The sequence below is a fragment of the Olea europaea genome, unplaced genomic scaffold, assembly GCF_002742605.1.
Source record: "Olea europaea var. sylvestris unplaced genomic scaffold, O_europaea_v1 scaffold1497, whole genome shotgun sequence".
Lineage (NCBI taxonomy): Eukaryota > Viridiplantae > Streptophyta > Magnoliopsida > Lamiales > Oleaceae > Olea > Olea europaea.
In genome coordinates, this window is record NW_019232539.1 from 269,833 (window position 1) to 293,011 (window position 23,179).

The 23,179-nt window shown below is 35.9% G+C and overlaps 2 protein-coding genes and 1 pseudogene across 2 annotated transcripts; 1 reads left to right on the forward strand and 2 right to left on the reverse strand.

Moving 5' to 3' along the window:
* The window catches only part of LOC111376374, a 4,562-nt pseudogene extending 2,360 nt beyond the window's left edge, over positions 1–2,202 (forward strand).
* Positions 2,203–3,152: 950 nt separating this feature from the next.
* Positions 3,153–6,769, reverse strand: LOC111376375 (partner of Y14 and mago-like). Its single transcript, XM_022999333.1, has 4 exons — positions 6,492–6,769; positions 6,287–6,409; positions 4,374–4,598; positions 3,153–3,693 (listed from the first exon to the last, which is right to left on the reverse strand). Exons 1-4 carry the CDS (start codon positions 6,687–6,689, stop codon positions 3,544–3,546), a joined length of 696 nt encoding a protein of 231 aa, XP_022855101.1. The 5' UTR covers positions 6,690–6,769; the 3' UTR covers positions 3,153–3,543.
* A 1,970-nt stretch (positions 6,770–8,739) lies between these two features.
* Positions 8,740–14,609, reverse strand: LOC111376376 (transmembrane protein 87A-like). The gene is made up of 5 exons (XM_022999334.1): positions 14,234–14,609; positions 12,052–12,991; positions 11,821–11,916; positions 9,330–9,466; positions 8,740–9,155 (listed from the first exon to the last, which is right to left on the reverse strand). The coding sequence occupies exons 1-5, from the start codon at positions 14,437–14,439 to the stop codon at positions 8,993–8,995; spliced, it is 1,542 nt and encodes a 513-aa protein (XP_022855102.1). The 5' UTR covers positions 14,440–14,609; the 3' UTR covers positions 8,740–8,992.
* Positions 14,610–23,179: the final 8,570 nt, after the last annotated feature.

The window sequence follows — 23,179 nt, forward strand, 5'->3', positions numbered from 1 at the left end:
GGATGAATCATGCGGATTTGTGATGTTTTGGACAATGTTGTCGAGCTTTTATCTTGCCCTTAAATTTAGCAAAATAATTCTGGTATTCACTTGAGCCTCCCAAAGTATTCTTTTTGAGCATGCCACCATAACTAAATTGATTTTCGGTAATTTAGTTCCTATAATTTTTCTCTCTTTATTTGGGAACAGTAGATATTTTGGCTTATTGCAATAACTTCCTTTGTCCCCAATTTTTAGGGCTTTCTAACCATTAGAAATATAATAAAAACAATTATTTTAAATAAACTCAGTCAGCTACATAAATCCTTATCGTCAGAATTTCTATGGATTGAAATTTTGCAATCATATTAAGCTGACAGCAATGTTGTTCTAGCCTTGTAGGTGAAGATAACAGATTGAAATTAATATTTTGCTTCCCATCATTTTCTTCACATAGATGGGTTAGTGTTGCTTGTTGCAGGTTTCAATTCAGATTTCTTTCCAGTTTCCACAACAACTAATGTTCTTAAGTAAATCATAGTTCCTTACTTCCTTTAATGTGTTTTGTGAATTCCTGGTCCTCGCCAGGTAGGGCAGACTGTGTCATTTTAAGAGTATATTTTTGGTTGTTGCATTTCAATTACCATTTCTCCATTATTCTGAAAGACTTTCAACTGTACTTTGCTCTTTAAAACTTGATTGTTAATGCATTTGGATCCTGTCTTTGGCCTGTATTTTCAGGTCAAAATCGTGATGTACTTTAATATCGTCATCTGTCATGTTGCATATGGAATGAAAAATCGCAGTGCCTATTTTGAGTTTCCTGTCGTACAGTTTCAGTTCACTTTGCTCTTTCCCCTTATGTCGACAATATAGAATTGCTTTATCATGGTGATGTCCTGCTCAAATCGGAAATAACCCCTCATGTTTAAGTTTCCACTCTGGTATTCAGGAAATGGCAAAAGGAACCAGGGGAAGACGAGGGATTGCTTCAAGACAGTGCAGGTCAACTCCATACCCTCTGCCAGCTACTAATCAAACCGAAGTGACAGAACAAAAGAAGTGCTCCAAAATCTTCGATAAGAAAGACTGGGAAGATGCTACTTGTTCTGTATGTATGGAGTGTCCCCATAATGCTGTTCTTCTATTGTGTTCCTCCCATGACAAAGGATGCCGTCCTTTCATGTGTGGGACCAGCATCCGCTATTCCAACTGCCTTGACCAGTACAAGAAAGCGTACACAAAAGTAACTCCTTCAGACACTCGTCCAGTAGGGTATGATTCACTCGATAGTCAAGTCATGAGTCCATTATTATTGTGAGGTTATGGAACTTGCATGTCCCCTTTGTCGTGGCCAGGTGAAGGGATGGACTGTTGTTGAGCCTGCACGAGAACATCTCAATGCAAAGAAGCGTAGCTGCATGCAAGATAACTGCTCTTTTGTTGGAACATATAAAGAATTGCGGAAACATGTTAGGGTAGAGCATGCTTCTGCTAAGCTACGTGAAGTGGATCCCGTTCTAGAGCAGAAGTGGAGAAAGTTGGAGCATGAGAGAGAGACACAAGATGTCGTGAGCACGATAAGGTCATCAGTGCCAGGGGCAGTGTTCTTTGGCGACTACGTGATTGAAGGAAGTCATTATGGGTTTAATTCAAGCGAAGAGGAGCATTATGATGCAGATGGCATGGAGCAGGACGAGGGCTCCGAAGTGGGAATAGATCGCAATTTAATGCGCTTCTTTCTTTTTTTCCAGGCATTTGGTTCTGCAGGTAGCAGATCGCATGAAAGAGATTCTGACCACTCGTTAGATAGAGGTGCTTCTTATTACTTTGATCAAGATGATGATGATTTCAGTTTAGATGACGGCAACTCTAACACGTCACTGACTGGCCGTCTACGTCGTCGAGGTAGAGTCCTTTCGGGAAGAAATCGTAGAGAGGGAAATGGAAACTGAAGTAGATTCTTATTGTTTCAGAGAAGGTAAGAAAATGTGAAGTGTAGATTTCTAGGTCTTAGTCCGTGGGTAGAAAAGTGTAAACATTTGTACCTTTATGCTTATTTACTTCTTATATTCCAGACTTCATTGCTGGATGGCTCAAGAATATGGAGGATCCGATAAACACTTGTTCATACAACTATTAGTCTGCAGTTTCCTGATTCACTTGTGTTGTAAATTGTTGAAATTCTTCGTGGTTTTGCTCATGAAAATTTAAGTTCTCTTTCCTCTGTGTTGCATTTATTTCTGGGAATAGTCGGCATTGTTATACTACGAAAAGTGAATTTGTTTCTTTTCTATTTGATTTTGATGATCGAAAACTGCAGGAAAGTAGAGCATCAAGATAATTTTCCGATATAATCAGATTCAAGAGATTTTATTATCTAATTGCTTTGTCTCCTTTTTGCAGGTCGAAACAGTGACTAAGATTAATGTATTTTGTAGGAATTTTATAAACGCGTTTAAGTTCGCACTTGAAGAATTAACTTTAAACTTGTAAGAACTTATCGACATGCTCCCATGTCCTTTGATAATATCATAATTTTAATGGATCAATTAAAAAATATGACTTCACGTCTGTCTTTTCTTGTTATATAACGAGAGAGAGAATGGACGAAAGTGTATCCAAGAATGAAAAATAAAAAATCACAAGTTAGTCATCCTTTAGCGTTGATAGATTTTGTTCATCAGACAAACAAATAATCACATTATATGATCCTTCGATTTTGAAAGACCATTTCATTTGGCCCCTGTTGGTACAGATTTTTTAAATTCAATTTTTCTTAAATTAACTTTAATCAAACATTTTTTCAATAAAATAAGTTTACATGTGAATCCATAATTTTTTCCTACATTTCAATCACCCCTCCAAAAGAAGACTTTTCACTAAAAAATCTACCTCAAATAGTCCCTTTTACTTTCTTCATTTTGGCCTTAATTTTTTAATTTTAATTTTTTTTAATTTAAGTTTTCGTTAATTTATGCTATAATGCGATTTTGACTATATATAATTTCCATACTACGCCTAGGTTTCTTATTAGGGTGTTGTCTTTCAAATTGTTTAAACCTCGGCCATTTGGGTGTTAATATGTTACTCAGAATAAGCTTTTTTGAGATTCTCCGTACGGTGTTTGTTACCTATATATAATATTCTCAAACGAAATTTAAAATTAAAAGTTGTTCAATTCACTATTTGGCATCATATTTCAAAACAACCAATGGTTACAAGGCAATTGAAAATGAATATTGTACATGGAAGTGTCCAATGGCATTCCTTGAACTTCAGATAGATTAAAAAAAGAGTGCCACATATTCTTACTACAGTACTATCAAGTACTATCCAGTCCAACTTAGTCAACAAGCTAGCTAATGAAATAATTGTCCATACACTGTTGGTTCTTCAATTAGTTATAATCAGAGTAAAAATGCATAACTAGAAAACAGGGGAGTGGCACAAGCTACTATTACTAGCAAGGTTCCTTGATGCAAAACCTAGATGGCTCTCAAAGTTATGTAAGTCCATTCAATAAATCAAACCACAAACATGAACTGCACCGTAAGCCTACCTTCATGAAAGTGTTGCTGTCAATTCAGCTTTCTTATCTTCCAAAAGCTTCAACTCATTGCGCCAACCTTCTAATTTGGCTACCTTTTCTAATTGTTCCGGCTGCATATCTTTCTCCACTGTTTTCTGCTGCTGAGCTTCAGTAAGCCGAATCTATATAAAAAACGCAGAATTTGTAAATCAGAGTTTGAACATATCCAAATTCAAGTGCTGATACCAAGAACCAAAAAGAAATACAATATATTTGCAAACAATTGTGGGACACAATAATCTGGTTGAATTTACCATCTAATGCAAAATACTACGAAAACTACAACATTCATATTCACCACGGATACAAAAACTACATGCACAAACTGGGAGCCCTGATGTAGTTGAAAATGGGGTCTAGTGTAAATTTTACATCATCGTATTATCTTTCATCTCTTTACTCAAACTACACTCTTTCTAATCTACAATTTGACAATCAAAAAATATGATAGCAGATACGCATCAAAGAGCTTAAAGCAATTCCACCAACTATCCTCAGGAAAAGAGCTTATATAACACAATAAGAAAATAATATAAAATAGAATTACAACAAATTTATTTGCAGAAGCATAAATACAGTTAGCTTAACTGGCACAGAAGCTTATAATAAAAAATAAACTGCAGATAGATGTGATATTGTATCTTTGGCAGGGGATTTAATTTGGAGATGCGTACAACTGCTACATTTTCCAAATAAACAAAATCAGAATTCACAGTATATCTGTTGGACATAATAATGCAGCAGAGTGAGGTCTTTTAACATTTTAATACTCATGCATACTACAAGCACAACATATATTTACCTTCTTTTTCAGTGCTCGGATTTTTTTATCAATATCTTGAACCTGATCCTCTGGAGTAGAACACACTGTTGAATTTGAAGGTAGTATGACCATACGAGTACTTGAACTAAGGGAGAGTTCATTCATATTGGATGCAACTGACTCCACATTCATTGGCACGTCATTTGAATCTTCAGCAGGCAACATATCATTGTTCTCCAAAGTTTTATCCTTGTCAAGAGCAGCCTGTCATAAATCATGTTTACCAGAACCTACTTAGAGATGTACAAATGGAGAATTTATCAGCATTTCAAATCCAGCACGAGGTGCTCCACATACAGGACAGAGGACGTCTCTCAGGCTCTTGGAACACAGATAAATATATATATCAACGTGTAGTATAGATATAAATATCGTGAAAACGGCATAATATAATTCAGGTATCTGTCAATTGGTCTTGAGGCCAAATCTTGATCTAATTTGCCTTTCAATGTAAAACTGACCGATTATGTTACAGTTGCATATATATTCAACATAGGAATTGGGATGAGATGCACGTACATCTTCTAAGCTGAGAAGTCTTGTCATTGCTGCAATTGGTTACTCGACCTTTTGCCTAGCACAGATTGATTGTCAGTGAAAGAAGATTCAATGTGGTGTTTCAAAACAGTACTTGGATCTGGGTAGTACTTGTTATCCCATTAAACTTCAATTTGATTTCTCATCTCCGGTCATTTGAAAAAATTTAAATGAATCGATGAGGTTTATATATTGCATATTGCATTGATGTTTGCAAAAGTACACTTTGAGAGAAAAATGCCATCTCGTCTTTTACAAATCATTTTGAGACCAAATATATTATTCGGAACTATTGGAATCTAGTGCCATAGAGTAACTTGCTTATTTTGAAGATCTTAGATTTGTCATTCAAGTTATAATCTAATAATTTATTTTTTAAGAATTAATTACGAACATGGAAGTTTGATGCTTTGCCAGATACATATTGCTCTCTACAAATAAACCCAAAAAAAAAAAAAAAAAAGGGTTTTTCGGAGATCATTTTCTTCGATTTTCCTTTCCTTTTCCTTTGCATTCCACTTACCTTCAACATAATCACAAATTTTTTTCTATTATTAAGGAAAAAAATTGCTTTATTGAAAATAGTGCAAAAAACCTATTAACTATTGTTGCAGTGGCACATCCAAGCACAGAAAGCATCAGTAAATTAAAGTGCAACTGAGCAAACATTAATTTCATCTTATAGACTGAATATATTTGGGGGACAACAAAATTTCTACAGTAAATAATGGACAAAAATGCACAATCAAAATCCCTCAAAATAAGCATCCATAAGCAGCTATTGTTCTACTGTTTTTGCCATAATAATCAGTAGACCATATTACCATTCAATCACGTGATTTATAACTTCGCCCCTCCAAAATTAGACAAGATTAGTTCATAAGCTTCATGGTTTCATTTTGTATTTGAACAGGTGGATATTCAAATCCATTCCATGAAACTTTAAATTGGTGGATTTGAATCAAGCCAATTCAGATTCATCAGTCTGGAAGCACCTCATTCAAAAATCTATTAATTCAAAAATCCTTTGCCTATTCATTTCGTTTCATCAACCAATCACAAGTACTTAGTTAAAATATTGGTGCATCCCCTTTTATAGATAATTATACTTATGCTTTAACACTGGTTTAATTTATTCAGGAATCACCCATGTACTTCCAATTCTATATTAAATGGATTATAAACACTGAGTTCTTCATAGAATAGCACTACAAGAAGCTTATTAAGCTATCAGTATTACCACTACACGAAGCTCAACTTTACGATTGACAACCCAGAAAAACAACACCTAATAAAAATATTATTCAACACGGAAAATTGAGAAAACGAAAAAATAAAATTAAATAAATGATTACCTGTAGACGTTTTTCTTTCTTTCTCTCATTCCTTTTACCCGATTTGGACTTAGGTTTGGCTTCTACCACATCTGGATTATACCCCGGCGGCACCTCCTGCGTGGCCCCCATTTCCTTCTTCCACTGTCACCACTCCCATCAATAAACGCAAATTTATACACACATCTATCAGTAATTGTCATAAACAAGTACGTAAATCACTTACAAGGGCGCCTCTGGATTGATAAATGGCGACTTCGTCTTGAGGCGTATAACCCGCCCGAATTCGTACGGGCTTGCGGAGGGAGCCGTCCGGTCGTCTGGTCGGGGCGAGGATTCTTTCCCCTTCTTTCGGCGTTTTGCCGAGTTCAGCTGTGAATTGACTCACTGCCTCTTCTCCTCTTCCATTTCTGCTTGTCGCCATTGCTATAATCGATTGATCGTGTGTCCAAAATCTAAACGGGCGTATTCAACTGAGGTTTTGAAGATTCTGATAAAAGTTTTGTTTTTTTTTTTTTCCTTAAGTGAGAGCTCAGTGGATTTTTTAGATTTTATTTTAAGCCAATTAAATCAATTTTTTTATTATTTTAATCGTTATTTTTGAATTTTTCTTTCATAAATAAAACAACATTATATCTAGTAGTAAAAAATCAATTATCAAAATCTCAACCACATAAACACGTAGACTTTTTTTAGAATTTAAAAGGTTTTTAAAACTTTTATTTGAAGTAGAATTTACGTCTTCCCCCTCCCCTTTCAGTAAAATAAAGTGATTTTAAAAAGAATAAAAATTTTAAAAAATAAATAATAATAATAATAAAATAATATATTTAAATTTAATTATAAATTGATCATATAAAATTTTGTAATTAAATAAAAAATTGATATTTTTTCACAAAAAAAAATGAATGAAAAAAAGAAAAAAGTTATTTTTCATAGAAAATAGATACAAACAAAGAGAGATAAATATGAACAAATATAATTAATAGAAAAAAATAAATTTTAATCATAACTCTAATTTTCGTAAAAGGAAAAATGAAAGAGAAATATTGGAAAAATATGCATCGCTTTTAAAATTTTTGTGAAAGTTTTCCAAAATCTTATGATTAATGAGAGATAAATGTTGAGATTTGATGAGTACTTTTAGCTTAAAAATTAGTACCCCTCAAGATTTATAAATATTTCTAAAAAATTTTAATTGAATACACCGTAACTTTTAAAGACTTTCTAAAACTCTCAATTGAATGCACCAATACTTTTAGAAAGTCTCAAAAAATCTATATTGAATATACATGCACTTTTTAAATTTTAAAAAGTCATTAAAAGTTTCAATTGAACATATCCCTAAATCTTGATTTGTGAGAATTTAGTATTCGATTAATAAACTAATCAGCGTGTTTATTAAAAAGGACAACAATTTTGTAGCGAGGATTAGTGAGCTAGAAGTATGTACTTTGATTGGTTCATCGTGCGAGGGCTGAACATCTCTGAGTCCTGATTGGTTGAGGATTTTTTAGACCCAAAAAAAAAATCTTTTTTTTTTATTATTATTTCACTATTTCAACCGTTATCTTTTACTTCTTCACTTACAGATGGAACTCATTTTTTTCTCTAACGGTAAAAAAATTAGCTCTTATAATCACTACCGAACAGACCCAAAAAACTAACTTTTATATAGTTAAAAAGTTGAAAAAAAAATTTGACGAGATCACGTGTAAAATTATTTTATTAAAAAAATGTAATTAAAATTTAATTTAAAAAAATAATGATGGAAATAGGAATTGAATGTATATTGGTTTTTTTTTTTTTATTTATTCTCGTTTCTAAAATTCAGCTCCGATTTGGCAATAACTTTCTAAAACATTTTTTTTTTTCAAATTTACTTTCAATCACACATTTCATGATATCCAGTTTTATCAACTTTTTACTTAAAAAATTTCATTAATTTTCAAAATTTACTAAAACCTTATTAACAAAATGAAACAGGGGCTTAATTACAATAATACTACCAGGACTACTCATGAGAAAAAAATAAGTTAAAAAACTCCAAAACCTGGTAGTTGATCTAACTAAAAAGATAAACCTAGGTGCATAAGTAGTGACTAGCATTATTTGTCGTTGGACGGCCCAAAGGATGCCAAGAGTAAGTCAGTTTTGGGGACCGAAGGCAGTTCTTCGTGCCTTGGACACGTAGCTTACCGAATCAGTTGCGACAAATATGGGAATGCATGCTACGAAAGATAGGTTCAAGTCTGATACATCAACCATCTACTCAATATCCTTGTACAAGTCCACAATCACTGCACGAGATGAACCTTGGTTTTTTGAATTGAAATTGGCCTCAAGTGTAATAGGACTCCCAGTTACTGCGCGTGATCGTATACGAGGTGCTCCCCATGAATTATAATTTCCCCTCTATAATAGATAAATTACCATTAATTTTGCCATTTGAAAAAAATAAAATAAAAAGTGGGTTCATTCAATAGCAATTATCAAGATATATCAGAATCCAGTAACCAAGAAATGATATAGTTACAATAACATTCACAGACCTCAGAGGAGGTATCATACAAAGTTCAGCAAAGAGTTAATGTTCTCTGGTTAAAGTGCAACTTGGAACCAGTAGCTTTCACCGTTTACCTATACAATTTCAAAAATTCATTCTGTTTATCCTTTTCTTGTTGCCAATGTTTTGGCATGAGATGATTTGCAAATATAATTGGAGTGTCACTCTCTTTTACCCTCTTCTGTTTCTTCTTCTGAATCAGATGTCTCGCTGTCATCCTTCCTGTCTTGCTTCACTAAACTGATACCTTTTGGAGTTTCTCTACACAAGGATTCTTCTTCTTCATTGTCCATCTCGTCTCCCTTGCCATCCGAATATGCATAACTGGCAGGAGTTGTCGTAAAATTGAGACAAAATAGTTCCACGGAATAAAGACAATATTCAATGAAAGTGTAGATAAAAAGTGGGTAATAGTTGTGAATGTGTGAAGAAAATTAATATATGACTGTGACTTCAAGTTATAAGGGTAACACTGAAACACAAACACACTAAACCTACCGCTGGGAGCTTTGTGATGGAGCCCAGAGATAGCAGATAACACACAGCAAGGCAAATGCAAGAATGTCCCAGAAAGCAGTGATAATCCAGGCACTCTGCCACCTCTCATTGAATGGATCTGTTGCTTTAAAGTAAACCTGCAATAATAAAAGTCACCAATTAATGATTTTAATTTCATAATGATTTTATGAGAGTTTCAAGAAGTTGGCCATTCAGTTTCTCTCTCTTTTCCCATCATTTCTTCTAGGTGCTCCAAAATTAGAGAGAGCTACCTATATTCACATCTAGCAACCAATACTCGAGTAACAAAAACTAATAAGTAGCATGCATTAGCACAGGTTCAGCTACTTTTCCTTGGCATTAGCACAGGTTCAGCTACTTTTCCCATCATTTCTTCTAGGTGCTCCAAAATTAGAGAGAGCTACCTATATTCACATCTAGCAACCAATACTCGAGTAACAAAAACTAATAAGTAGCATGCATTAGCACAGGTTCAGCTACTTTTCCTTGGCATAAAACGTGGTGAGGGACAGAAGGTTTTACCGAAAAGACCTACCTTTCAAACTTATTGTGGAAAACATTCTCACATTTCATTTTTTGACATTTTTGCCCTTATTTCCACTTTTCTTTGCGCTAAACGTCCCTTTTTACCATTTTTAACGTAAAATGACCAAAATACCCTTCTATTTAAACAAAACAAAAAAAGAAAAGAAAAGAAAAAAATTGCAACTAGAAGCCCAAACTTTACATATGTGCAAATCAGCCCAAAATTGGGAAAAAAAAAAAAAAAAGGTCACTAAACCACCTTAAATCGACCACCACTTTGAAGCTAAATAACTCCGGCCAACCACCGCCGAAACCATCGGACCTCCATACCGCCGGATAGCCCTCACTCCCCTATACACATACCACCCAACATCCAATTACCATGTCAACAAATTTGGTAGAAATTGCAAACCAAAATATCGAACTTGCAAATACAAATACGGGGCGACACCACCTGTTCCGACAAGACTCATGCCATTCCCAACATTCTAGTCAAATATACACACCAAGACGTCCCTGTCCATGGTCCTCAAATGTCATTTAATTCACGCAATCAAACCAAAAAGGCTGCAGCTTCGAACACAGCCATTTCACTGTTTTCCGGGGAATTGTTCGACGCCGGTGGTGGGACCCATGATCGGGGACCACTACCTCAAGTACCTACTCCTCATGGCGCATCCAATGAGCATATGGGTCTTCCCCAATTTTGCATGGACATGGCAGTTCATTCAAAAAACGGAGAAAACACCAAACCCTTCTATCCCATTTTAATTGGTGTTCCTCCACACCTACAACCAACAAATTGCTCCAACTAGAATACAATTCAAAGTGTAACGACTCTAGGTAGTGAATCAATTGCTGTAATTCACCATTCAAACGAAGCAATTCAGAATTTTTGACCAACAGTGGAATGGGAGTGGGGGGTGAGGTGTGGAAGACGTGTTTTTTTATTTTTGGGTTGATTTGCACATGTGGAAAGTTTGGGCTTATAGTTTCAATTTTATTTTATTTTTTGTTTAAATAGAAGGGTATTTTGGTCATTTTACGTCAAAAAATGGTAAAAAGAACGTTTAGCGCAAAGAAAGGTGAAAATAGGAGCAAAAATGCCAAAAAAATGAAAGGTAGGGACGTTTTCCATAATAAGCTTGAAAGTTATAGACGTTTTGTGCCAATTACTCTTTCTTAAACTAGCAAGTAACTAACGGGTGAGAGCACATAGTGGGTCTTCAAATTGAATGGCAAAATGGTGATCTGTCACGATATATCTCTAATTGCAAAATTTTAAATTTCACGAATGGTGAGTCTTCTAGCAGCACCTTGGGATGGAATAGACTAATAAGGTCGAGGTTTAAACAAGGAAAGGCTTACAGTGAATACCTAGGCACCTTGAGACGTGGAAGCACCATCACAGGGATTGGGAACAATCGAGCAACAATACCAAGTATTCCTTGTAATATCGAAATCTAATGCCACTAGTAATTGTAACAACCGATCCAAATATGTCTTTCTATATACAGAGATTATCATTAGTATACCTTCAAAAAAGACGGTATTTTCACAACAGGAATGGTTTATTCTTTTAAATGATGGATAGAAGTATAGCACTAAGATTTCACAGAGATGAATTTGAGGTCTAGATCCTAACTTTCAAATACAGAAGAAATAAGAAGGGAGAATTTTATAAAGAATGTGTGTAATTTCCTCTCTCTCTCATTAGATAGCTTTATGGCAAAATGGAAAACACATTTCCTTGATAAAACATGGAATCACTGAGTCAGATAAGGTTCATTTACCTTTTCTAATCTTAATATTAAAACAGTAAAATTCTATACTGTAGTTATAATAGTGCAGATATTCAACACAATAAAGAAGCCCAGAAGATATTGAAAAATGTCCCAAAAAGAAAATAACAACTTGAAAAGTGTTTCATTTATGGAGTATTTACCTCGTATCCTATCCACACAACTGATGCTATAACTGTAACTGCTAGTGCATTTGAAAATTTTCTGTAAATATCCAATTTAATAGAACTCCTTTTAGCCTGAAAAGGAAAGATATTATAGTAAGAACATGACATATGCTGAGTGTTAGATTTATCAGAGAAAAATCGAGATTTCATAACAATACCACAGTGAAGCTAAGTAAGAGTTCAAACTGAAAGTGGGATGTATGGTACCTGTAGTTGCTCTAGCGTCTTTGAAAGAGAAGTGAAAATCCACAAGATCAAAAAGGCATCCAAAAATGCAACAGGAAGGACCAGAAAAACTCTGGCTCGCCCTGCTATGTCATTTATAATTCCCACATACTCGGTGATGTTGAGCAGTTCTGATGCTAGGAAATAAGTTATTCCGAGGAGCAGCACCTTTGTTGTCAGACCACCAAGGGTTGGACGGACAACACCATAGCCCATTGCCACAGAAAGAATAAGAAGGCGCGAAACAGTTTTTCTTATAGCTCCAATTGTCACAACCCAAGTGGTGATTCCTACTGGCCTTGTTCCCGTGTTGTTAAAGTATGCGTAGTCTATGTACCAGAAGGTCATCTCCAACAACCCAAGAGCAATTACGGAAGTAATGCAGTGCTGTAGTAGTAAAACATCGTTCCAATGTCTCCCATACTGAAAGAACCAGATGAGACTGAGGATAGCATACCCGATGGACATAAAGACATAAAATTTCATCAGGGGGGCCATTCTCCCAGGTAAATAGCCATCAGGATTTTTCCACACTGTCCTCCCTGTCACCCTCATTCCCTTTAGTTTCGGATCACATGTTATAAAGAATAAGTTGTACATACCAGTCCTTTTTATGTTAATTTCCTTATTCTTTTTCATATGGGTGGATAACATGGTTCCTCTAAAATGAACATTCACAACAACAGGCCAGTTATTATCAGCTGGTGAAGATGTTCTGATAACTTCTCCTTCTTTGCAACCTTCCAGCTTGGCAAGATCAGAGGTGCAACAAATAGACCTCTGTCCACCATAAGCAGATCCGCCAATATTATCACGATCAGCAGCCTCAAATATTATAACTTGAACCAACCCACTCCTGTATGCCATATTTGGGTGCTGATCAGCAGCTTCTTTACTCCTCCAAAATGTGATGTTCTCAAATCTAGATTAATTTGAATGTTTCAGTTTATGTAACTAACTAGGATAACAATATCATAATTGAGTAAAAAAGAGTCATGATTGCAGTTCTTTCATTTTCCTATCATGAACAAAAGAGAAAGAAAATAAAAGTCTTGATTGGATATTGGTTGCTAGACAGAATAAATAAGTGCTTGTAAGTTTTCAAGATAATTAAGTTGTGCACTTCAGAAGATAAAAATATGTAATCCAATTGGCATAGATTCGACCAGAGGAGGCAATTTAATCCAATCCAAGCTCGCAATATTTAGATTCAACAAAAATGAACTGTGTCGAAACCACATATGCGACATGGTATAAGAATTATAAACCCCAACCTTGCCCCCAGGGCACATCTCCAAGTGATAAAAGGGGAGGGTGGAGAAATTCAGCTTTGCTTGAGGCTGCTGCGTCAAGGGTTCGAATTCTAAAATATGGATTTGACTCTTGGGTAAATACAAGTGTACAAGCAACCTTCCACCCTGTACCCTCCACCTTGGAGGCATAACCTACGATTTACCTCCCTCACGATACTTCAAGGCAAGTGCGGTGGGGGACCTTTAAGGTTGGGGTTCAACCTTTTTATAAACCCCAACCTTGATGAAGAGGAAAATTCAAGCGTAAGCAATCTATTCAACCCACCAATTATTCAGCTCAACCACCGACAGCCAGATTCAAAAATTTAGCTCACTACCACTGACCAGCCTATTTCAGTTTAGCTCCCTGAATTTCGAAATCTCGTAATGACAACAAAGCGTGTGAAAGCATCCAACACATTTTGTTTCCCTCCTCAGTTTTCCCGACAACAAAAAATAAAGCTCGTCAAATTCAAATAATGCATACAAGTGCGAGGGTAGATCTGATTAAATATCATTAACTAATTAATTTTGTGCGTGATAGAGATGAATCTAATATGTAAATGTCGCACACATATACATCTCAGAGACTGTAATTACAGCTCACTACCACTGACCAGCCTATTTCAGTTTAGCTCCCTGAATTTCGAAATCTCGTAATGACAACAAAGCGTGTGAAAGCATCTAACACATTTTGTTTCCCTCCTCAGTTTTCCCGACAACAAAAAATAAAGCTCGTCAAATTCGAATAATGCATACAAGTGCGAGGGTAGATCTGATTAAATATCATTAACTAATTAATTTTGTGCGTGATAGAGATGAATCTAATATGTAAATGTCGCACACATATACATCTCAGAGACTGTAATTACCGAATGTAAGAGCGACTATCACTCGAAGCGGCGACGCCTTCACTGCCGCCGGAGAGCAAATAAGCAGTGCCGACTTCTCTGACTGAATCTCGATCATAGATGTGAATTGAGGCATCAGCTGATCTAAGAGCTGATATTAATAATATTACTGAAAATAGCAATATGAGAATGGCGCACTGATTTGAAGTGCTGCTCGCGAACCCCATGGAGACGTGAGACAAACACTAAATCCCTATTTTGTAGAGAGAGAAAGAGGTAGATCGGAGAAATCGTGAAGCAAAGAGTGGGTGACCTAAAGAGTAAACTAGAAATCAAGCAAGCGACAGAGAAGATCTTGGCGAGAGGGACATATCACCACACGCCTATTAAACCGAGGGACTGCTGCCTTGTTTCGAATTTATCATGTTCATGTTTGGCTAAACTTCCAAAGTAAAAATAAGATTTAGCCAGTTTGATGCCCTCGGGGCACGTTCCAACTGATAAAGAACGGAGTTTTTCAAGACGGGCAGTTTAGAGGTCGCGGGTTCGATTCATGATGCTCTTGAAAGGCAAGACTTTCTCCTGGAAGGCAGAATATTTCCTGAAAGACTGGAGTTACTTAAAAGTCAAGGCGCATACATGGGTTTGATTCGCTCGACACTTTTTGCAGTTCAATTGGGGAGGCTCATGGACCCTAGCTAGTTTGGGACACAACCCGCGATTTACCTAGTTTGTGTGAAGAGGGGCTGGATCGTAGACCCCAGGATTAGTCGCTGTAAGGTAGACACCTGGATATAAATAAAAAAAAAAAAGATTTAGCCAATTTGACAGTCACTACTTGGAAAAAAGTTAATATTTTAAGTAATAATTTTTAGAAGAATGTGTGATTATATAGTAGGAAAAAAATTTAAATTTACAGGTAAAATATTTTTTTATGTAAATGTATAGTTGAAAATGAATATATAGAAAAAAAATTCAAATAATAATTGTCAAACGGTATTGATATAATTGTATTGACGTTCTTTCAATTTTCATTAGAGCACTAAACTTCAATTTTAGTAATAGCATCAAACTTTAATTTAATTGCAATTAAGTAGCTCAAATTGAATTTTGTCAATCTACAGAAATGATTAGCGGACTGTTAAACCCCTGTTTGATATCTTTTACTTTAATTTGATTTATTTCTTATACTCATATTTAATTACACATTTACATATTAGAATATTTTACACGTAAATTTTTTATTTTTATTTTTAAACAATGTATTCTTCAAAAAAAATTATTCAAAACGATGTTTTTTCAATGGCGCTACATGGACAGGCTTAAAACCAAGGTAAAAAAAGGGTGGTGTGGCCTTAGAAGAGACACCACCAAAACCAAACGAAAGACAACTTTCAAAATTTGGAAATGTAAACCCACAAAACGTGTACCCTGAATATACCCACAAAATCCATTTCTTCCTAAATCGAAATCCACACCCTAACCTTCTTTGGCCGAACTTCAATCGAAGGTGACGCCACCGCTTTAGCAGCAATTCCAGCACTATTTGGCCACTGAACGTGTTAAGACTTGAGATCCATCTTACTAAGACAAGGTCAACCTTTTTAAATGGAGAAATTTAAGATCTTTATAAATTGGTGTTTATTTCGTTATTAAATTGATGTGAGATAACACATCTCTTAACAGACCCCCTCAAGATAGTGGCTCATTTGAGCAGATCAATCTTAAAATTTACAGGATGGCTCTGATACCATGTTAAGACTTGGGGTCAACCTTAATAAATGAAGAAGTCCAAGATCTTTATAAATTGGTATTTATTTCGGTATTAAACCGATGTGGGATAACACATCTCTTAACAGAACGCTTCATTCTTTGCCCGCATTTGAATTAGTGAAGGTTTTTCCTCTGCTTCGGGTGCACTTCGAGCCTTGGTTTCACTGCCTCTCCTTTTACCATCTCCGCCCACCCGCTAAATCAGCACTCTGATTCTCGCCGTCTCCCGTCAATTTTGACCTGTTTGGGTTGCATAGGTACATATGAAAATAGCCCACATTTTACTGTTTTCACCTCAATTCGGACCTGGGCTATGAATAAAATTTGAATGAATGGAGAATCAAAATGTATGAGTGAGACGTTGTCTATGAACTGTCTGTTATGTGGGTGTGTTAAAAGAGCTGGGGTTTAATATCCCTATGTTTGCTTGAAGGTTGACGTTGATGGTATGAGTAGATCTATGGGTCCTCTTGTCTCGTAATATCCCATTGATTAGGATAAGCATTTGTGTTGATCATAAAATGATCGATTGCAAATTTGAACTTAAAAAGCGAAAGGGGCCTCCTGGGATTATTATGACATATCACCACACGCCTATTAAACCGAGGGACTGCTGCCTTGTTTCGAATTTATCATGTTCATGTTTGGCTAAACTTCCAAAAGTAAAAATAAGATTTAGCCAGTTTGATGCTCCCAGGGCACGTTCCAACTGGTAGAGGACGGAGTTCTTCAAGACGGGCAGTTCAGAAGTAGCGGGTTCGATTCACGGTACTCTTGAAAGACAAGACTTTCTTCTGGAAGTCAGGATATTTCCTAGAAGGCCGGAGTTACTTAAAAGTCAAGGCGCATACATGGATTTGACTCGCTCGGCACTTTTTGCAGTTCAGTTGGGGAGGCTCTTGAACCCTGACTAGTTTGGGGCACAATCTGCGATTTACCTAGTTTGCGTGAAAAGGGGATAGATCGTAGATCCCAAAATTAGTTGCTGGAAGGTAGACACCTAGGTATAAAAAAAAATAAAAAAATAAAAAGATTTAGCCAATTTGACAGTCACTACTTGGAAAAAAGTTAATATTTTAAGTAATAATTTTTAGAAGAATGTGTAATTATATAGTAGGAAAAAAATTTAAATTTACAGGTAAAATATTTTAAATTTAGAGGTAAAATATTTTTTTATGTAAATATATAGTTAAAAATGAATATATAGAAAAAAATTTCAAATAATAATTGTCAAACGGTATTGAGATAATTGTATTGACGTTCTTTCAACTTTCATTAGAGCACTAAACTTCAATTTTAGTAATAGCATCAAACTTTAATTTAATTGCAATTAAGTAGCTCAAATTGAATTTTGTCAATCTACAGAAATGATTAGCGGACTGTTAAACCCCTGTTTGATATCTTTTATTTTAATTTGATTTATTTCTCATACTCATATTTAATTACACATTTACATATTAAAATATTTTACACGTAAATTTTTTATTTTTATTTTTAAATAATGTATTCTTCAAAAAAAATTATTCAAAACGATGTTTTCTCAATGGCGCTACATGGACAGGCTTAAAACCCAGGTAAAAAAAGGGTGGTGTGGCCTTAGAAAGAGACACCACCAAAACCAAACGAAAGACAACTTTCAAAAATTGGAAATGTAAACCCACAAAACGTGTACCCTGAATATACCCACAAAATCCATTTCTCCCTAAATCGAAATCCACACCCTAACCTTCTTAGGCCGAACTTCAATCGAAGGTGACGCGACCGCTTTAGCAGCAATTCCAGCACTATTTGGCCACTGAACGTGTTAAGACTTGGGGTCCATCTTAATAAGATAAGGTCAACCTTTTTAAATGGAGAAGTTCAAGATCTTTATAAATTGGTGTTTATTTCGGTATTAAATTGATGTGAGATAACACATCTCTTAACAGACCCCCTCAAGATGGTGGCTCGTTTGAGCAGACCAATCTTAAAATTTAAAGGGTGGCTCTGACACATGTTAAGACTTGGGGTCAACCTTAATAAATGAAGAAGTCGAAGATCCTTATAAATTGGTATTTATTTCGGTATTAAATCGATGTGGGATAACACATCTCTTAACAGAACGCTTCATTCTTTGCCCGCATTTGAATTAGTGAAGGTTTTTGAAGGTGACGCGACCGCTTTAGCAGCAATTCCAGCACTATTTGGCCACTGAACATGTTAAAACTTGGGATCCATCTTAATAAGATAAGGTCAACCTTTTTAAATGGAGAAGTTCAAGATCGTTATAAATTGGTGTTTATTTCGGTATTAAATTGATGTGAGATAACACATTTCTTAACAGAACCCCTCAAGATGGTGGCTCATTTGAGCAGACCAATCTTAAAATTTATAGGGTGGCTCTGACAACATGTTAAGACTTGGGGTCAACCTTAATAAATGAAGAAGTCCAAGATCTTTATAAATTGGTATTTATTTCGGTATTAAACCGATGTGAGATAACACATCTCTTAATAGAACGCTTCATTCGTTGCCCGCATTTGAATTAGTGAAGGTTTTTCCTCTGCTTCGGGTGCACTTCGAGCCTTTGTTTCACTGCCTCTCCTTTTACCATCTCCGCCCACCCGCTAAATCAGCACTCTGATTCTCGCCGTCTCCCGTCAATTTTGACCTGTTTGGGTTGCATAGGTACACATGAAAATAGCCCACATTTTACTATTTTCACCTCAATTCGGACCTTCGCTATGAATAAAATTTGAATGAATGGAGAATCAAAATGTATGAGTGAGACGTTGTTTATGAACTATCTGTTATGTGGGTGTGTTAAAAGAGCTGGGGTTTAATATCCCTATGTTTGCTCGAAGGTTGACGTTGATGGTATGAGTAGATCTATGGGTCCTCTTGTCTCGTAATATCCCATTGATTAGGATAGGCATTTGTGTTGATCATAAAATGATAAATTGCAAATTTGAACTTAAAAAGAGAAAGGGGCCTCCTGGGATTATTACAAGTCGGTAAGGGTCTCATTGATTCAACGATGACGATAAGTAACGAACATGGTTTAGTGGATAATAAAAATACTCTTTTGCCATTTAAAGTAATTGAGCTTATCTATTTCTTGATTTATTGAACTGTGATGCAATTGGTTTATTGGATCATTTATGCTTGGTTTACATATGCTTGTTTATTTGAGTCGATTGTGATCCATGGTTTATTCTCCTCATAGAATGGGTGGAAGGAATTATGGAATTTGCCACAGTTGTCGAGCATAAGGTCACTCCTTTGCCGAATGTCCACAAAAATGCCAATGCCCATTATGCAAGCATGGATTCGAGAAGTGTTTTGTGGTGAAGAAAGAGACACCCAACAAAGGGCAATTATTTCTTTATTGCAGTGATAATTGCGGATTTTGGAACTGGGTGGTGAAAGAAAAATCAAGAGGTTAATCCTCTAGCAGTGGCACTTCCTCAGCTAACACGACGACGAATGGAAGAGTTGGAGATATAGAACGAATTTTCCAATCTCGAGTTCGCCTCAATGACGAAGACGAACTACAAATTTCGATGATCGTGACGATTTGCAAGGCAAAATGTAGTACGAAAGAGAATGCAAAAGAAAATGGGTCGACATGATTAGTAGAAATTAATCAAACGGGTTATGACATGGAAATTTTTGCAATTTCAAAATCTTCCCATCAAGGGGATTTAGGCATGTAAATCTTCTATTTTGTGATGTTGTGTAAGATTGTTTTCGCATTTCGACTTAGCAGGACAATGTTAACATCCGTGTTTCTTACTCGATGCTTTGAAGTGCTTATAATGTTAAGGATTTCTATAAATTGAAGCACTTGGCATGATACCCATCGTACCAAAGACATGACATCAACGCTAATGGGGATTGCACTTAATAGATCATCAGGAAAAGTTAATAAATTTTCTTCACAAACCAAACATTCGAGGGATGAAATAAAGATTACAAACCATCACATAGGAGATGTAAACAAACACGCACAAATAAAGACTATCATGCATGCACTGAAGTCATGTGTTGAACAACCACACAAAATTATTTGTGTCTTTGTTCGATACCAAACCATAGCCTAATAGTGTTGATTGTCTGTGATAATTGACGCCAATAACTAGGGTGAATGACATGTCGTACTTATTAGTGAGATACGTGGTATCAAAAGTCAACACATCACCAAACTCCTTATATGTCTGTTTGCATCGATAATATGTCCAAAATGCATTTCTAAGAAGCGACTCGTCATCCAAATCCATATTAAAAGTAAAATACTGAACATTGTGCTTGCATTTTTTAGAAATATGCTTGTATTACTGCGGCAAGATTGTGCTTTATAAATTTTTTTCTTTGTTTTAAAAATTATTTTATTTGACTTTAGTTTAGCACAAAAGTAAAAAATAACTTTATCCGCTAAAGATTTAAATAAGATTTAAGTTACAATATTATTTATATTATGTAATTATGATTTTGAGATTTATCGTTTTGTTAGAAACTTCGAAAAGTATGTATGAAGTTTTTATGAATATATTAAGTATAAATTGCCTACTCGAAAGTTGAAACTATTAAAAATAGTCTAGCTTTTGTATTTTGAAAACTTGAAAATTGTATAATTGACTAATTATATGAATTATCAAGTAAATATAGTATTTTATAATTTTAGATATTTGGTATGTATTATTTTGACTATTAAACGATATTTAAAATGGTTAAGTATTTAAAATAATAATAAAAACAAGTAACGACTTTTTACATTTAAGTCTCGCCTAGACTTGTAAAGCTTAAAGTTTGACTTTCATGTCTAGTCATATTTTGCGCTTTTTAGAACGTCAACCCTGTCTAACCGCCGCGCAACAATTGCCCACTTTCACCCCCATTCGAGGCCTAGGCTCGTAAATATTGAAGTTTGACCTTTACATTTAATCGTGCTTTTACGTTTTCAGAACACTAATCGTGAATAAGCACTAGCCACTACCAACAATTTCTCGCCTTCATCCCATTTTGAAATTCCTACTTCGCTTTGCTTCGCTTTGACTTCCGTTCTCTAGGTCTGCAACCTAGCGTCTCCAATAAAATGACTTTTTACATGAAACGACTACTTATATTAGAAGATCGAACATGAAAAAAATATTCAAGTAGCATTGAGTGAATGATGGCATAACAATGTAGCTCTTGGAGCTCTGAATGTTTATGTAGACTTGGTAAAAGAACAACAAGACTAACAATAGAAATATGACAAATTTCACTACCCTTCGGATCTAGACATATTCTTTCACACCTATTGAATGTCCACATTTGTTGCACGTATGCAGAATCTCTATGCATCCTTGGCCAAATGTGACAATCAAATCCACATCCACGCACACGAACATTATGCCTTTTTGCAAGGGCTCCCACTACTTGCATGTCCGCACTAAGTCATTTACATAAGCAATCATAAAACACTACCCTTTAAAAAGTCGAAACCACACATCTGCCAAAAACCACCTCAAATTGACACCTAGGGGATGAATGTGGAATCTTAAAGAAAATCACCAATTTTGTTGTCAAACATCATCATAGTTCATATATGAAAGTTCATGCCCAATCTTGTCCTCGCGACTGACGAGCTCTTCCCTTGGTCGAGGAGTTCTTCCCTTGGTCGAGGGACATAGGATATGATAGGTTTCACTTGTCCTTAGGGATGTCAAACAGGTTGAGTGGCTCGTCGGCTCGTCAAAACCCGACTCGTGGGCAGCTCAGGTTCGTCATTAGGGGCTTAATCCCATGAGCCGAGCCTACTCGACTTGTTGAGCCCACGAGCCATTTTGACAAACCCACGAGCCGAGCTCGTGGGCTCGTCAAAAAATATTAATTTTTTTTAAAATGTCCAAAATATGCAAATTTACAAAAAAAATTAAAAATTTAAAAAATCACGAGCTCACGAGCAGCTCGTGGCCCGAGCCGAACTCATCCACGAGCAAGCTGGGCTCATCTTCCACAAACCACGAGTCGAGCTCGTGGGTTAAAGAGCCGAGCCGACTCGACTCGACCCATTGTCATCATTACTTGCCCTTCTAAACTGGACACTTGATTGAGGATATGATGGTGCATTTTAGTCGTCAATTGAGCCTCACCAAGTAACTTCCCCGTCTTTTTTCTTTTTCTTAAAATTTTTTTTTAAATTAACGAGCATTTTTTTTCGTTTGTTTTTTATCCCCCTCTTTACTTCTTGGAAAATGCCTATTGTATAGGCCAGTTTCACATGGCATGTACAGCCCCTCACATGTTGGGTGAGGGGATGTGGATGGGTGATTATTAAAAAAAAAAAATTATCCCACTCCCCCTATAATGTGTGTGGCCTGTACAAGGCCTTATGAAATAGGGCCTGTACAGGCAGCAGAACCCTTACTTCTTTATTTGTTTTTTCACTTTTAAGTATTTCCCTACTGTTTTTGGAAAGTGAGCATTGCACAAATCCACAGGGCCTGCACAGGCAATAGAACCCTTACTTCTTTATTTGCTTTCTCACTTTTAAGTGTGATGCTCCCATAGCTACCAACTCACGATCTCGACCTATAGTAGCCCAACATCAACCTGCTCCCAAACCATCAAAAGTGAGGTTGGGGTTCTTAGGTTGGGGTACGTTCTTTTCGACGAACTCATATGCTCTTGTCCCACTCTTTCCAATAATCGAGAAGAGTGAAAATTCTATTTAGACCACAATCCTTACCCTATTGGACTCTTTCTCTAACTCAAACAATAGTTGAACACTTGGAATGAAACAATAACTCTTCATCCTACGAGGATAAGGATCTCACATGATTAAATCCTTTTAGGACTCTATCATCAGCACCTATAAATACATAACCCGGGCTCATTCTTGAGGTACATTTTTCATTATCTCCAGTTTATAGCCTTATGCACTAAATTCCCTATCCGATTTAAGAATCGGAGGGGCGACGAGTATACACATCGTTCCCTTTGTTTCAGGTATTCGAAGATCGTTCCTGTTCATCCAAGCTCGAAGTTTGATCATCAAGTTCGAGATCATTCAGGTACTATTTTTTGGTAGCATTATTGGCACCGTCTGTGGTCAATACACGTTCAAGTCTTTCTCTAGTAAGCTCATCCATCCCGGATAACCCTTCTCCTCCTGAGGAACGCATGTCCCTCAAGAAGAATCGTCGGAGATGCCAACACCTCCTCAAGCTG

Coding starts and splice junctions, on each gene's coding strand:
- LOC111376375 (XM_022999333.1), bottom strand. CDS start 6,689: ATGGCGACAAGCAGAAATGGAAGAGGAGAAGAGGCAGTGAGTCAATTC. Junction 6,410..6,491: donor ATCAATCCAGAGGCGCCCTT/GTAAGTGATTTA, acceptor GAGTGGTGACAG/TGGAAGAAGGAAATGGGGGC. Junction 3,694..4,373: donor TCCGAGCACTGAAAAAGAAG/GTAAATATATGT, acceptor TTTTTTATATAG/ATTCGGCTTACTGAAGCTCA.
- LOC111376376 (XM_022999334.1), bottom strand. CDS start 14,439: ATGGGGTTCGCGAGCAGCACTTCAAATCAGTGCGCCATTCTCATATTG. Junction 12,992..14,233: donor GATAGTCGCTCTTACATTCG/GTAATTACAGTC, acceptor AAATTAATCTAG/ATTTGAGAACATCACATTTT. Junction 11,917..12,051: donor AGACGCTAGAGCAACTACAG/GTACCATACATC, acceptor TTTCCTTTTCAG/GCTAAAAGGAGTTCTATTAA.